Consider the following 14,070-nt stretch of genomic DNA (forward strand, 5'->3'; position numbering starts at 1 on the left):
AGCTGTACGTAAGACTCTTGAATCTCTCAACTAGTCTTTGGACTAAAAAGTCCTGCCTGTTGGTAAGTGAACCATCATTCAACGATCTTTCTCTCGCTGCCTCTATTTTTCCATGATAACCTGGAAACTAGATGGGATCCATGCTTCGGCCGTTAAAATAAACGCTCAAGTCACAAGTTCATCCCAGTAGCGTTCCACAAAGAAGGTTTAAATCACTTTATTGAATCTCCAAACGCCATGGCCGCTGAACAAGTGAAAATGGCAGAGCCATACCCTGGCCTTTGGCTTCTAATTTTCATCAAATAAGTGCAATGCAAGCTTCGCCGGGTCTGCCGAACGTTTAAATAATATGTTCATCAAGATACGACTCAACAGTATTTCAATAATTTGGAATTCCATCTATTTGAGAAAGACCGAACGGTTGGTCAAAGATGAATTCAATCCCGCGTCCAGTGGTCAAAAGAAAGATTTTTCCTGAAGTATATTGCGTATGTTCACCAGAGAGAGGGAAGCAGATTGAAGAGATGCGTGTAATATTATAGTTTTTTTATTAGACATACAGACACATATATATACGTAGAGAGATAGATAGGTAGGTAGATAGATAGATAAATAGAGAGATAGAAATATAGATAGGTAGAGAGGTAGAGAGATAGATAGATAGACAGACAGATAGAGAGACAGAGAGAGATACTAGGAAGCAATCAATGATTTTGAAGTGGTGTCCGTGGACCGAGGATATAAGCTGGATGGAGCATGTAATCCGTGTCTCCGCCAGCTTTGAACTGTCGGTGCTGTCCGCACGTTTAAATTTATGAAGAAAAAATTTATATAAACGAGAGAGGCAACTTATTTTTCCTATTTGAGTTTCACATAAAGAATCTCAATCATAACTGCTGTATCATTCAACTTTTGTTTCCGTGGACGAGAGGATACTGCCATTTCAAAGTCAAAGTACGATTTGTTGTACTGCCGCGTTCCCGAGGAAAGAGACATAAACATTAGGGCGTTTATGTCATTATCTGCATAGGACACCAAAGTTATGATATGGGAAGACTTCGATGATTCTCATTCCCACCTGTTCCAACATTAGTGTATGGCTTGACGTCATCCCACTTGTTCCCACTTGTTCCAACTTGGTTTTTGTTTTTGCAAAAAACAATTAGAAAATTAGAAACGAGGATATTTTTCTCTATTTTATTCCGTTTTTGATAGGTTTTGTAATGTTTGAATTACTATCGCATTTACTTGCATCGATTTGTTCTCTGATATTGAAATGGTATGTACATATAAACACAGCGATTTTTCATGATGAAAATTAAGTTTATTTCTGAAAATACAAAGGGCCATATTTACTCAGCTTAATGCCACCAATGATAATTCAGCGTACATTAGGTCATCGGTTGGATACATCTGCGTTAATCATTCACAAACCCATGAACATCGAAGTTTGGGCATGCTCTCCTTTACCCTTCCCGCTTATCGTCATGCATGATTACAATATATGATTTCTTCGAACAAAAAAAATGCACTTCGTTAATAGAAGATCTACCCATCAGTTGATAAACTACGAATCAGCAAGAGAGAGATAAAACACTCCTTTCAGAGGACCAGAGTTCCCTGGGAGCAATCAAATATGCCGATATCTGCCTCTTCTTTTTCATTGCTTTCAAGAAAACTCCATTTCTCTGCGTCGTCGAAGCTCCAATTAGGATTATCTACGATATCAGTAGAATCTACGAAACTCCATACAGGGGACTCTGGCCACCATGCTAAGGACGCTTCCTGCAACTCGGCGAGAGAGATGGAACTTGACGAACTAAGATCAGATGGAGAAACAGCATCAACGTTTTTCTGGATCTCAGATTTTCTCTCTCCAGGGATTGCTTTGACTTCATGGGTGTTGCCGCTCATTGAGTCTTCGGTGATTTGAGAGTTTGAAGAACTTTGAGACTCAATTGGCTGGTGGGTCACTGGATCGATCCCCATAGACTTGAGCTTCTTCTTGATATGAGTGTTCCAATAGTTCTTGATGTCGTTATCTGTTCTTCCTGGAAGATGAGCTGCGATTTTCGACCATCTGAGAATGTCCGATTCAATACCGCGTGTAAGATACTGATGATACGATAGAGCTAAAAATGAATTAACTCAACAAAAGTGATAATGCACCTGTTGCCGAGAGCGGCGTGAAGATCAATGACAAGCTTCTCCTCATAATCCGAGAGCAGACCTCTTTTCAAGTCTGGCCTGAGATAATTTGTCCATCTCAGCCTGCAGCTCTTCCCGCATCTTAGCAAACCTGAAAGAACAACACTATTCCATGAAACTAAAGAGAGAGAGAGAGATGTAAGAAGATGGAGAGGTGTATACTCTTGGAGAGGGAGGGAATGATATTTAAGAAAACAGAGTCGTCGAGAAGAAGAGAGATTTAGAGTTATACATATCATACAAATGAGAGAGAAAATTCATGTTGCAAACCTGCGAGCTTTGGAAGATCCCTCCAAGAGCATGGACCCTTTGTACAGATGAACTCGATCAACCTTATGTCCTCCTCAGCTGTCCACGGACCCTTGTTCAGTCCCACTCTATCACAGCAAGGTCGCCTCCCCATTTTTTTCCAAGTCCCAGCGCAAGAAGCTCCTCTTCTTACTTCACTCCACGAATTCTTATATTTTCTTTTTGGGAGGACAAAAAAGCAGTACAAATAGAGCGATAAGAGCCAAAGAACAGGAGCGAAGAGAAGCCCAATAGCAAACAACTAGTGCTACAAATATATGGAAGTAAGCGTATACGTCGGTCGAGCGCGTGAAGTTAAGACAAGGAAAGGAAAATTTGGATGGTCCCATTATACGACCTCTTTGACCCAGTTTTGTTTCTTCTTTGAAACGTTTTAAGACTAAATTCGTATATAAAATTACGACCCAATCCGCATTCCTGGACAGAATAGGAAAGGTGGGCCGAATTTTAAGGCGTCAAAAGAAGACCATAAAAATGACAGTAGAAGATAAAATTGACTTACTTTAGGTAAAGAAGGAAGAGAAGATAAGATTCAGAGACGACGAAAATTTGCAGTCAGATGGTGAGAAAATGAGTAATCTTCTTTGTATTGCCCCAAGCTGCGCTTAATTATTGTGACCGTTATACGAATCTAAGGTTCTGCGCTGAGTCGCAGATTGAAAGAAGCTCTACTTCAGATTAATACGTCCACATGAAATCGGATTAAAACTCACGTTTAGTTACAATCTCTGAGCGGCATAAATCTTCGTTCCCTTTCCTATATATCTTATTTGACTAAATTTATATTTTCAAGCTCTTCCACGGTTCTACACTAGTTAAACTATAAAGGTTAAAGATACTAGTTTAAAGGTAAATACCTATCATACAAAGTTTCATTGCATGCAAAAAAAATTCAGAAGTGTCATCACTGATTTTTTTTGCGAAATTAAGTTGTACTTTCCATCAAGAGTTATCCACCATGTGTTGGTCATCGCATTCCAAAACATAACTACCAGAACTATACAAAATGTATTGCAGCATGGCGTAGGCCCTTTCTTTTTGAATCTGAATATTTTTACCACAATAATAGAATTTGTTACAATAAATTTTCTTTGTTATCAAATTGATTAAGAATTGATTTCAAATTGTGATGAGTGTTGAATTTCTATCTGCCTCACTAAGACTCATTTGTTTTTCTTTGTCTTTGCCTTATTTATCTTTCCGGTAGGTGTTGTTACTGTAAACCTCTCCTAAGTGAATACAGTTGATATTTTTTTAATTCACGCCAACTGAACAATGAGAAAAGATATTTAGCACATATTTCTATGTTGGCGGTCTGCTATCAAGGTATAGACTATTGATTATAAATGTCAAACTCGTATCTACTTTTCTTAAACTCTAGGTCGTTTATTTATTCTGGCCGGTCATGTAACTGTTGTATAACTGTGGTTTGCTTCAGTTTTTATTCTCACCGTGAGTGGCTACATTACTAACAATTTTTATTCACTTAATAATTCAAAAAATATAGTCTACTAAAATTTCTAAAAGATATTTGAACCCAATAAGCTCAACGGAATTTGGGAGGCTTTCATCAAAAGTCGTTGGATGAACTATTTGGATCAACCCTATCGTTTTTAAACAAGACACAAATAAAAACTCTGATTTCAAAAACATTTAGACAATTAAATGATGTATGAGTTTTGATGTTTGGAAAGCATGAAAAAATCATACTTCACATTGAATTATTTTCAAAATAGGTTAAAAAATTATTATAATTGGGATCTGGTTATATTTTTATTAGGAGAAATGTTGAAAATTATACACAGGTGTGGCGTGATGGCTAAAACTTAGGCCATCAATTGAAAATACCGGGATGGATTTTTTTCTATGAATGACAAAAGTCAGGCTTTACTTCCTACATTAAGAAAGGATATGCCAGAGCTTTTGCGATTCACATAACCTGGATTAACCCATTATCAATCATTCATTTATTTACTTTAGATATTTCTAAGTCATTAACAAAAACTGGATTTGATGCGGAAATAAACATACTCAGCGCATAGGTCATATTTTCATTCTTATGATGAAAATGATTGGAAATTTAATCTCGACATGATCGATTAAATCCATATAAATGTATAACTAACCCAATAAAGATATCAGAATATCATGATACTAAAGTGATTCATTTTTATACCTAGAATAATTTATTGGCCCATCCAAATAGTGTTTTTAAAAGTTGGTTGTATTAAATGGTTTTTCTGGGATATAAAAATTATAACAGCATAACTGATAATACAAATTAATTTATTGAATGTAATTCATATAACTTAAATTTATTTTTTAAAATGTTTGTGAACTACTAAGGGTTATATTTAGTGATATTGAATTTTATATTCCATGTTATAGGTTTCCAAATGGTTACCATTGGTTTTTAAATTCTAATGTGGAGAGAAATCAGATAATTTATCATCTATTAATGAAAATGAAAAAATAGATAAGTTAGAATTTAAAGGAAAGCAGCGTAAAGTTTTATGTAAAAATAATTAATTATGGTTCAAATTTCTAATATAAATGTAAACTTTGGGTTTTCAATTAAATGGTCCAGATTTAATGCGCATAAGAGGGAACAAAAATGGTATGATCAATATCCTTCAAAAAATAATATTGATGTTTAATATGCCCGTGTATTGGGTAAAAGTAAAATAAATATCAAGATTGATAATGTACATACTTTTTTCTGCATGCAAATTTTGCATGAGTATCATAAAGATTGATATGAGTTATCTCCTAGTTAAAAAATCATTACAGGAAACTTATGTGTATAGAGGTTATATTACAGCTATTAAAAAATATGAGATCAATGTATATAAGGATTTAAGATTTGAGGATGAAACTCTTACCCTAAATTATGAATTACTACTAGCATTGAGAAAAAATAACAATCAGTGAGGAGGAACGACAACCCTGTGAGACTGTTGCAGTTATTGAGGAGATAAGGATATTAATAAGGATGACTATAGAAGGAAACAAAATGGCTCATGAAATACATGAAGAAATAGAATACATGAGGGAAATATAAAACATTGACTTCAACAACCCTTTAAGGGAGCTTTTACCCACTCAAATTTTGAGGAATAAAGACCCTCCTCCCTGAACTCAAAACAAACACATGCAAAAAAATTATAAACTTTCATGGCCACCTTTCCATTCAAATTTAAAAATCTAGCGCAATGTTGGATGAGCAAACATAAAATTTATAAAATGCAGCAAGCAAAACATAAAACAACTAGGAAAGCAATTATAGATAGCTTGACAATTCCTGATCAACTTTCAAATCATCGTATTGTTCATTTGAATCTAGAAAACCCATAGAAACCCACTATTTGAATAGAATCCTCTTATCAGGCCTACATATAAACAAATACTATAAAGAAGCACTCTTACAACCAACAGAAAACTCATGTCAATTTCAGGAGAAGAAAATACATAAGCCTTCAGATAATTTTAGTAATCTTATTCCAAAATCGACAATAAAGTTCCCCCAGAGACTTCACCATGCGTGAAGGATTTAAATTGATTAGTTTTAGATGGACACCTGATTTATACTAAAAAAAGGACTCTACCCTTATTTCAGTATGTGTGGGATTCCCAAGCCTCTATCCTCAGTTTTTTAATCTGATGCCCTTAACATCTATGTTGGGAATATTTATTGATATGGATGGAGTTCGGTATGTGCAGGATATTGTGGAAGTGGATTACCGCAACAAATCCCTGAATTTATCCTTATCCATAATGGCTCCATGGTCATTATTAAACAGAGGATAATTCTTGAAAGGAATCCTATGTTCCACTCACATTGTCACATGGTTGGACATAACATGGATACAAGAGGAAAACCTATAAAGATGGCCAACATAAATTTTATATAGTTTCTCAATGTAATAAAAAGTCAACCCAGATGTGAGGGATCCCCACTTAATATACTAACATAATAACACTTTGACCTCTATCCCAAAACTTCAATGGAAACGAAAAAATCAATACGCCTCAAATAAATAAGGAAATGTGATAAAAAATTAAAAACCATACTCTAAATCTCCCTGCATAAAGCATATACGACATAAAAATCCAAATTTTATTTTCCACATTAGCTTCCACATCTTATAACACCTCTAGTTTGAAAATCAATCTTAACCACATTCCTACACTACTATGCTCAAACTGACAAAATACACTACATGGGATCGTATTAACAAAACTAATCAAACTAAATAACTTAACAGCATTATTCACAGATTAATCAAAATTGCATCAATCATGAATCATTCATCAAAATCCGAAGAGTTAAATCATTAGATATTATTCAGGTGAAAAAGCTTAGGACTACTGACGACTAGTTAGAAAGTGTAATAATAAATGATGATGGGATCCCAAATACTGTTTGGACCGCATCAAAAACCTCTGACATTCACTTCACACAAACTAAAAATATATTCTTGGCACATGAACTTATATCCAAAAGCCCCTTAGAAGATATCATGCCACCTACTCAATTTACATACTCTCATCCGGAGTAGTAGGGACATCGCAAAAGCAGAGGCACACTTTTTTCATAAACTGATGATTCAATAGTATAAAGACAAAATTTTAGAAATAACTGAGCTGATAGAAAACAAGGTGCAGTTGGAAAAATACAAAACAAAGATTGGGTTACATAGATGGTGAGTGCAGCTAAATGGAAAAATATGGCTCGTTTGGGGGAAAAATATTAATTTAAAGATTATATATAAATTCTCAGAAAGTACACATTCATCAATACAAGGGAATGTGCATAACATGATGCTTACATTCAAATACACATCATATCACCCCAATGTGAGAGAAGTATTATGGATCGATCTACGAAAAATATATGTTGCATGCAAACCAATCGCAGTTTCCAATTTGATTCCATGTTCATTAATACAACATAGTCCATATTGTACATTGATGCTAATAATGAAGTCCATGAATACATGATCAGACTTAGTGAATTATGAAGAGATCATAGTACAGATATAACTAACATTTAAGCATGTTTTCTGAATATTCCAATTTGAAGAATATTCAAGAAGGACATTAGAGTATCCGGATAAAATAGCACTATCTAGTCTCACTCGCATGCTGAGTATGGCCTGTCACATAGCCATTAGTGTGGAGACACTAAAGGTAGATAGAGGGGATATCCTTATGAATCCCCAATAGTATTACACCAAACTTTCAATCTTGTTGATTCACATTGCGGTTTTGTAACTAGTCCGTAGACTTAAGACACCAAAGACAACTTTTGGATGGATAGTTTTACTTTGAGTATGAACTATGAGTTCATAATCATGGAATTCTAAGCAATCTTAGTTCAGATGCATCAAGAACTTCACGAAGATAATTGAGTGATCAAGATGGGATCATCTGCCCTCCGTATAAGAGGTGACAACTGAAGGAAGACAATGAGATGAAGTCCATGGCAAAGGCACTAAAATATTGAATAAGAGTCATTTGATGGTTTCTGAATGCATCAGTCCTATGTCACACGACCGATTAGGGTTTGATAGTTCACCATATCTTATGTCATCTTAGAAGCATCAAGTGGATGAGGTACTTTACATACACAATATCTTTAAGAGCTAGTATTTATTTGTATCTTCAAAAGTAAGAGGTATAGCTTGGCTCCCCAAGAGCTGGAGACTATACCTATCAGTTAGGTGAAAATGATCCGTCATTGATTAACTATGTGATGATAAAGTTAATTAATTTAGGAGGGCAATAAGGTTATGATGCTACTAGAGTCCTTAACTAGACTGATACATGGGCCTAGAGGGTCAACCCAAATGGTGGTTTGGACATTGGAAGATACTTAAAGTTTTGGAGATTTTTTGAAAACTTCCCATTGATTATAAATAGGAGAAGGCCTTGAAAAAATTCACCTAGGCCAGAATTTTTCAGGCCTCCTTCCCTTCTCCCTTCTTCTCATGGCTCCACACCATTACCAATGTGATAGGGGTGGTGTATTGATGATGATGGAGTGTGAACTATGCTTTTTAAGGTGAAGGAAGAAATTTGATATGTCATGGACTGTGTAGATAAATCTAGAAGCTACACACTTAAGCAGCTAGACATGTCTCAATCGAGTATCCAAGAAATCATGAATGTGATGTTTGCCTCGATGATTTCATCATTAGTTATATTGAGGTTGTTTCATTATGTTATCACTCTTCCATTATGGAAATTGCCTTTGTTTCATTCAGATCAGAGACCTCGAGTGCAAAACAATCTAATCAATAAATTTTGTAATCCGAATGTATCATGGATAATAGGTGGTGAATTGAATACTATCAGGCATGGGGGAGAATAAAGGAGACAAAACTAATATTGATGATATAATAATATAGTATGCAATTACATACTCACGAATGTAACCAATTATCCTTTTATAATAACCATAAGAATATGAATGGGATATCTGAAAGAATTCATAGCACTCTAATGAATATTTGTCTTGATAACCTTCCAGCATATGAAATTAGCAATCCTCCAAAAACACCTTCCTACGATGAACACATGCTTATTCTCAAAATTCCCCTACAGAAATAAGAAAATTGTAATTCTGATTTCAAGTCATGTGGACTAGACATCCTAAATTTTATGACATCATAATTGATATTTGGCATAAGGTTGATAATGATCAGCCCACGAAGAGTCTAGGTATTAAACTTACACCACTAAATTTTTTTCTGAATCAATGGAAGGAAATATCGGTTGGAAACATTTACAAAGTAAAGCAAAAGATGAAATATCAAATTGACATGTTGGAGAAAGATCTATTAAATTTATGGGATGTTATTAAACACAATCTTTGGAACCCATTGAAAAAGAGTTGGCACTAAGAGAGGAAAAATATGAAATGTTCTTAAAAAAAGGCAAATAAAAAATAGCTTATTGGAGGGGATAAAAGAACAAAGTATTTTCATACCATTATAGACATTAGGTCAAATTTAGATTACTATAACCTGATTCCTATTGATATAACAGCCCAAAACACATCGAAGAAGGTGCTATGGATTTTTACAAGAAACTGCTAACCCCACAACCTATATGTTATGATCAGACACTGTTTAAGGTGATTCCACGTTGGGTCACTCCAATGGTCAATCAAATGCTTTGTAAAATACTGACTAGAACATGCTATTGACTTTGCTCCTGGGCCAGATGGTTTGACACTGGAATTTTTTCTCTTGTTAGGAACTAATTCAGATAGATGTTTGTACATCGATCAAATATTTTTTTCATTTTAGAAAATATACAGAGATCTTGGAAATCTACATTTCTGGCATATTTTTTTAAGGTTAAACGCTAAGATCATTATCCAACCTTTAGACCAATAATTTTATGTAATATAGAAATTAAGCATTTTACTTCCAAATTAATTTCAGAGAAAAAAAATTTCTACTCCATTCATGAAAATTTAACTTTTTACTACAAAAAATTAGGAGAACTAAAAGTTCCTTATATATGTCAACAAAAATTCCTACGCATAAGAAGACTGAAATTCTGAAGCGCACACATCTATTCTTATAGACTCTTTCCATTTATGTATAATTTATGCTGGGAATTTTTTCTCTTGTTGGGAAAATAAATAAATTCCATTTATTTATTTGGGCTGTCCTAACTCCATCAATAACTAAGTATATATATTTTTACATTCATCTTATCCGGATTAGACAAAAACTGGGATGATGGAAAGGTAAAAATTTGTCCCTAGGGAAGCGCCTAACATTGATAAAGTTTGTTTTGAGTAGCATGTCCGTTCATACTCACTCTGGTTATGGATTTTCCCAAAATGTTTTTACATAAATTAACAGGATCTTAGCTCAATGTTTGTAATCAAACACAATGAAGGATAAACAAAGCATCATTGGACATATTGGGAAATATGTGTTTTCCTGAAGACGTAAATGGCTTGAAGGTTTAAACCCCAAAAGTAAATAAAAAAATGTTTTCAGATGAAAAGAACTTGGCATTTTCATACCAAGGATACACTTTGGACTAGATTCCTAGAGTTAAAATTTTAAACTGAGATTTCAATACTTTATGCTGAAGGCTGCCTCAATGAATTCAAAACCCCAAATGTATATGGCAGAAAACGGGCGAGGTTATTCAATCCCATGTTAGGCAACATGACATAAATGTATGGTCAAAAGTTAGACAGGCTTAGGATGCTTGGAAAACCTCCCTGGCATCGTGTCTAGATACTAATATTCAAAATCAACTGCACAAAGATTGGGAATAATACCTTAGGAGTAGGGGCTTTTAAAATACAATAATTGGAGTTTTTAGAGATAAATGAATATTATATTATCAGCAGAAAATAATAGAGATATAAGGAACATTAAAACACATGTTGCTTTCACCACAACATCATCTTGGCAATATTTTCGTAGTAGGAAACCAAAAGATGTTTTAGCTGATTTGATTTCAAAATGAATATGGCTACTAAATTTAATTCATTTGATTGCTAAGAAATCATTTCTTGTGGATACGTCTGTTTCAAAAATAGGAATTCATATGGTCTCAAAATTCCTTTGTTCTCTAAGGAAACAACATATTAAAGAGAGAGAACACTTGTTTTGAAAGGAGAATGTGCGATCGATGTGCAAAATGTGTGATATTTAAATCAGGTCAAAATTCTCAATTTTTCATTGGATTCAATATTCTTATATGATCATATTTACATGTTTATTTGCATTAAATCACTCATATTTGCATGTCATCAAGCTTAAAATGATTAAATATATTTTTAGAATATTTTTGAATTTTCTACATTTTTTGGGATTTTTCTAACAATAGATTCAATAAGAATATAATATTTGAGACAAAATCTGATTTTTCTGGAATATTGTGACATTAAATTTGGAACGATATGATTTTCGAGTCAAAATATACATTTATACGTATTTTTGCATTTTATGTTATTTAATATGAAATTTTAAGTATTTTGGATTTTTTATGGCGTAGGGTGACGTGGCGCGTTGATGCGCCACCACGTGAGTGTCGAGAAAGAGGTTCTTTTTTCTTGGTTTTATGTCCTTTTGTCATGTACATGTGGCACGGAATACAAAAAGCCACGAAATACAAAAAGCCACGGAATACTAAAAGCCATGGCATATTAAAAGCCACAGAATACCAAGTGCTTTGACTTCTTAACATGCACGAAACTGATGACATTGATGAGGAGAGAGAAGAAAATAAAGGCTAGAATTATTTCAACTTCAAACGGGCATAACTTTTGACCTATCATTACAATTGAGCTGAAATTTTCAGCGTTGCTTCGTCTTCCCCCCCTATTTGTATCCATACCCTCTGATCTATAAATAGAGGCCTAGATCATTATATAATTCATCTTGAACTTGCTTCCTACTTTTGTGGGATGATTGAAAGATAGTGAGTTTTGAGATCTATCAAGAGTTTTCTTGGTGTCCAAGGTGTGTGGAGAGAAGTATTGGAGAAGAGGGGGAGCTTACCGGCACTCGTAAATTGCCGTGATCCTGGTGGAACATAAGGATCTAAGGTAAGTATCTTTGCCTTACGTTGTCTCTTTCCCGACACCACAATTAACATAGTTAGTATTTATCATCGTTCTTGCACTCTGATTTTACTCTCTTTTCTCGTCTCTCCATCCTCGTCATCGTACCACTCCATATCCAACCACTATCCTCGTTCATGCTGTTGTTCATCGTCATATCCATCTCTATCACTCACTCTTCTCTTTAAGTTCATTTAACTTATAAATTATGTAATTTTTATCGATATCACTAGCTAACATCCTCGAATCTTGTTTCTGTCAATCTCTATTATTGTTTATTGAGAAGATAATTAGTTGGGCATCTATCAAGGATGACCAAAATGTCACGTGACATAAGCAGACTTCATGCCTCCTAATTAAATCTGATATTTATAGAGTAAGAGGCTGTTATTTTTTATGAAAATTATGATATCTACAGAAGACTGCGCATGCATGTTTTCTGATTATGATTGAGACTAAAGACATTATTAGTAGGAAAGGAAATTTGACATCGGCATTCAAATCCCACTCTAATTATACAGATGATCTCCTACCTAGAGCCTATGAGAACCATTCTGTAACAACCCATGTGACAATATAATATATCATTTTTTTGTTTCAGCAAAACAATATATGATCTGATTGCCATAAAATAATCAGCTTTATTTTAAAATAGTAGATAAAGGGAGAGTGATAAACCAGAATTTGGGTTCAATAAGTCATTTTAAGGCTCTGATTTATGCAACAATATTAATAAAATTTTCCTTAGAATAGGGGCAGTAAGGGACGAATCCACCAGGATCAGATAATGCGAGAGGAAATTGCATTTAAAATATATTTTAAAATAATTCTTTTAGGTGATTTATATATTTTTGGATTTTAAAGTAGTTTCTAAATAGGAATATTAATGAATGGGCTCCTTGTGCATTGGGCCCCCTCCTATTATTTATTAGATGGCTTAATTTTCTACTTTCCTCCTATTTTTATCTCAAATTCACCATTGTATTTACTGAAGTCATGTTTTTCAAATAAAACTCCGACAAGATGTGAGAAATCCACTCGACTCTTAAGAGTCGAGTGGGATTAGTCTTAAAAATCAATAAAACACATATAAAAATATAGCTTAGGAAAATAAATCATAAATTTCTCATTTTTTCCTTGAATGGTGAATAATTCTAGTGCAAGTCTAAAAATATGTGGTAAAAAAGAAGTATAAAAGCATAATTTAATGATCTAATTTGATGTTTTCAGAGAGCCAAGAGGCGATGTGAGAGTGATAGATATGTGTGAGAAGAGATGAGCAGTGAGAGAGATAGAGAAGAAATGAGAAAGTGATACTCATCTAATAGAGAGAGTACAATGATGCTACAAAGATTGATAGATAAGAAAGATGATCAACGAGAGAGATAGAGAAGAAATGAGAAAGTGATACTCATATAAGAGAGAGAGTACACTAATGTTAGCACAATAGACAAGAAAGATGAGCAACGAGAGAGGGATACAATGAGAAAAACATATGAGTAATGATAAAAATAAAGGGATCAGAAATGATAGATAAATAAATAGAGTGACAAAAAAAAATCATGCCCAAATCACCCAACCACTCCCCAAGGTCTGCACCATATATAGGATGAATACTCAATGGGGTATGAAAAGTGCATTTAAAAATGAAAACCATTGTCTCTTTTTCTCTTTTTCCTCAAAAATGTAAGGATTATGTAATTTTTTACTATTGGGTTATGGGGCCATGATTGAGGAAAAGCTTTGACGGTTCGGAGAGCATAAGAAGAATAAAAAATTGCAACACATATTCAAAGCCCAATGATCAAATCACATGTTCATGTGTCAAGTGTTGGGTTCGGTGCCTTGGTTCGTGCATGAAAAATACGTTTCCATGGATGCGGAAGTGTGTTGATCGATTCATTATCGATCTTTAAATTGAAAAATGAATATACCTTTTGGGGAACTCGTTC

At 34.2% G+C, this 14,070-nt stretch overlaps 1 protein-coding gene across 1 annotated transcript; it reads right to left on the reverse strand.

Moving 5' to 3' along the window:
• Window positions 1-1,323: 1,323 nt before the first annotated feature.
• LOC144711416 (transcription factor MYB20-like) lies at window positions 1,324-2,755 on the reverse strand. The gene is made up of 3 exons (XM_078585406.1): window positions 2,479-2,755; window positions 2,170-2,299; window positions 1,324-2,080 (listed from the first exon to the last, which is right to left on the reverse strand). The coding sequence occupies exons 1-3, from the start codon at window positions 2,609-2,611 to the stop codon at window positions 1,603-1,605; spliced, it is 741 nt and encodes a 246-aa protein (XP_078441532.1). The 5' UTR covers window positions 2,612-2,755; the 3' UTR covers window positions 1,324-1,602.
• Window positions 2,756-14,070: the final 11,315 nt, after the last annotated feature.

The sequence above is a fragment of the Wolffia australiana genome, chromosome 13 (assembly GCF_029677425.1).
Source record: "Wolffia australiana isolate 7733 chromosome 13, ASM2967742v1".
Taxonomy (NCBI): Eukaryota; Viridiplantae; Streptophyta; class Magnoliopsida; order Alismatales; family Araceae; genus Wolffia; species Wolffia australiana.

Bases quoted from the DNA above. Each gene is read 5' to 3' on its own strand.
- LOC144711416 (XM_078585406.1), bottom strand. From the start codon at position 2,611: ATGGGGAGGCGACCTTGCTGTGATAGAGTGGGACTGAACAAGGGTCCG. The intron at 2,300-2,478 runs GTTTGCAACATG...TTGTTCTTTCAG, and splicing joins GGATCTTCCAAAGCTCGCAG to GTTTGCTAAGATGCGGGAAG. The intron at 2,081-2,169 runs GTGCATTATCAC...GGACATTCTCAG, and splicing joins CACGCCGCTCTCGGCAACAG to ATGGTCGAAAATCGCAGCTC.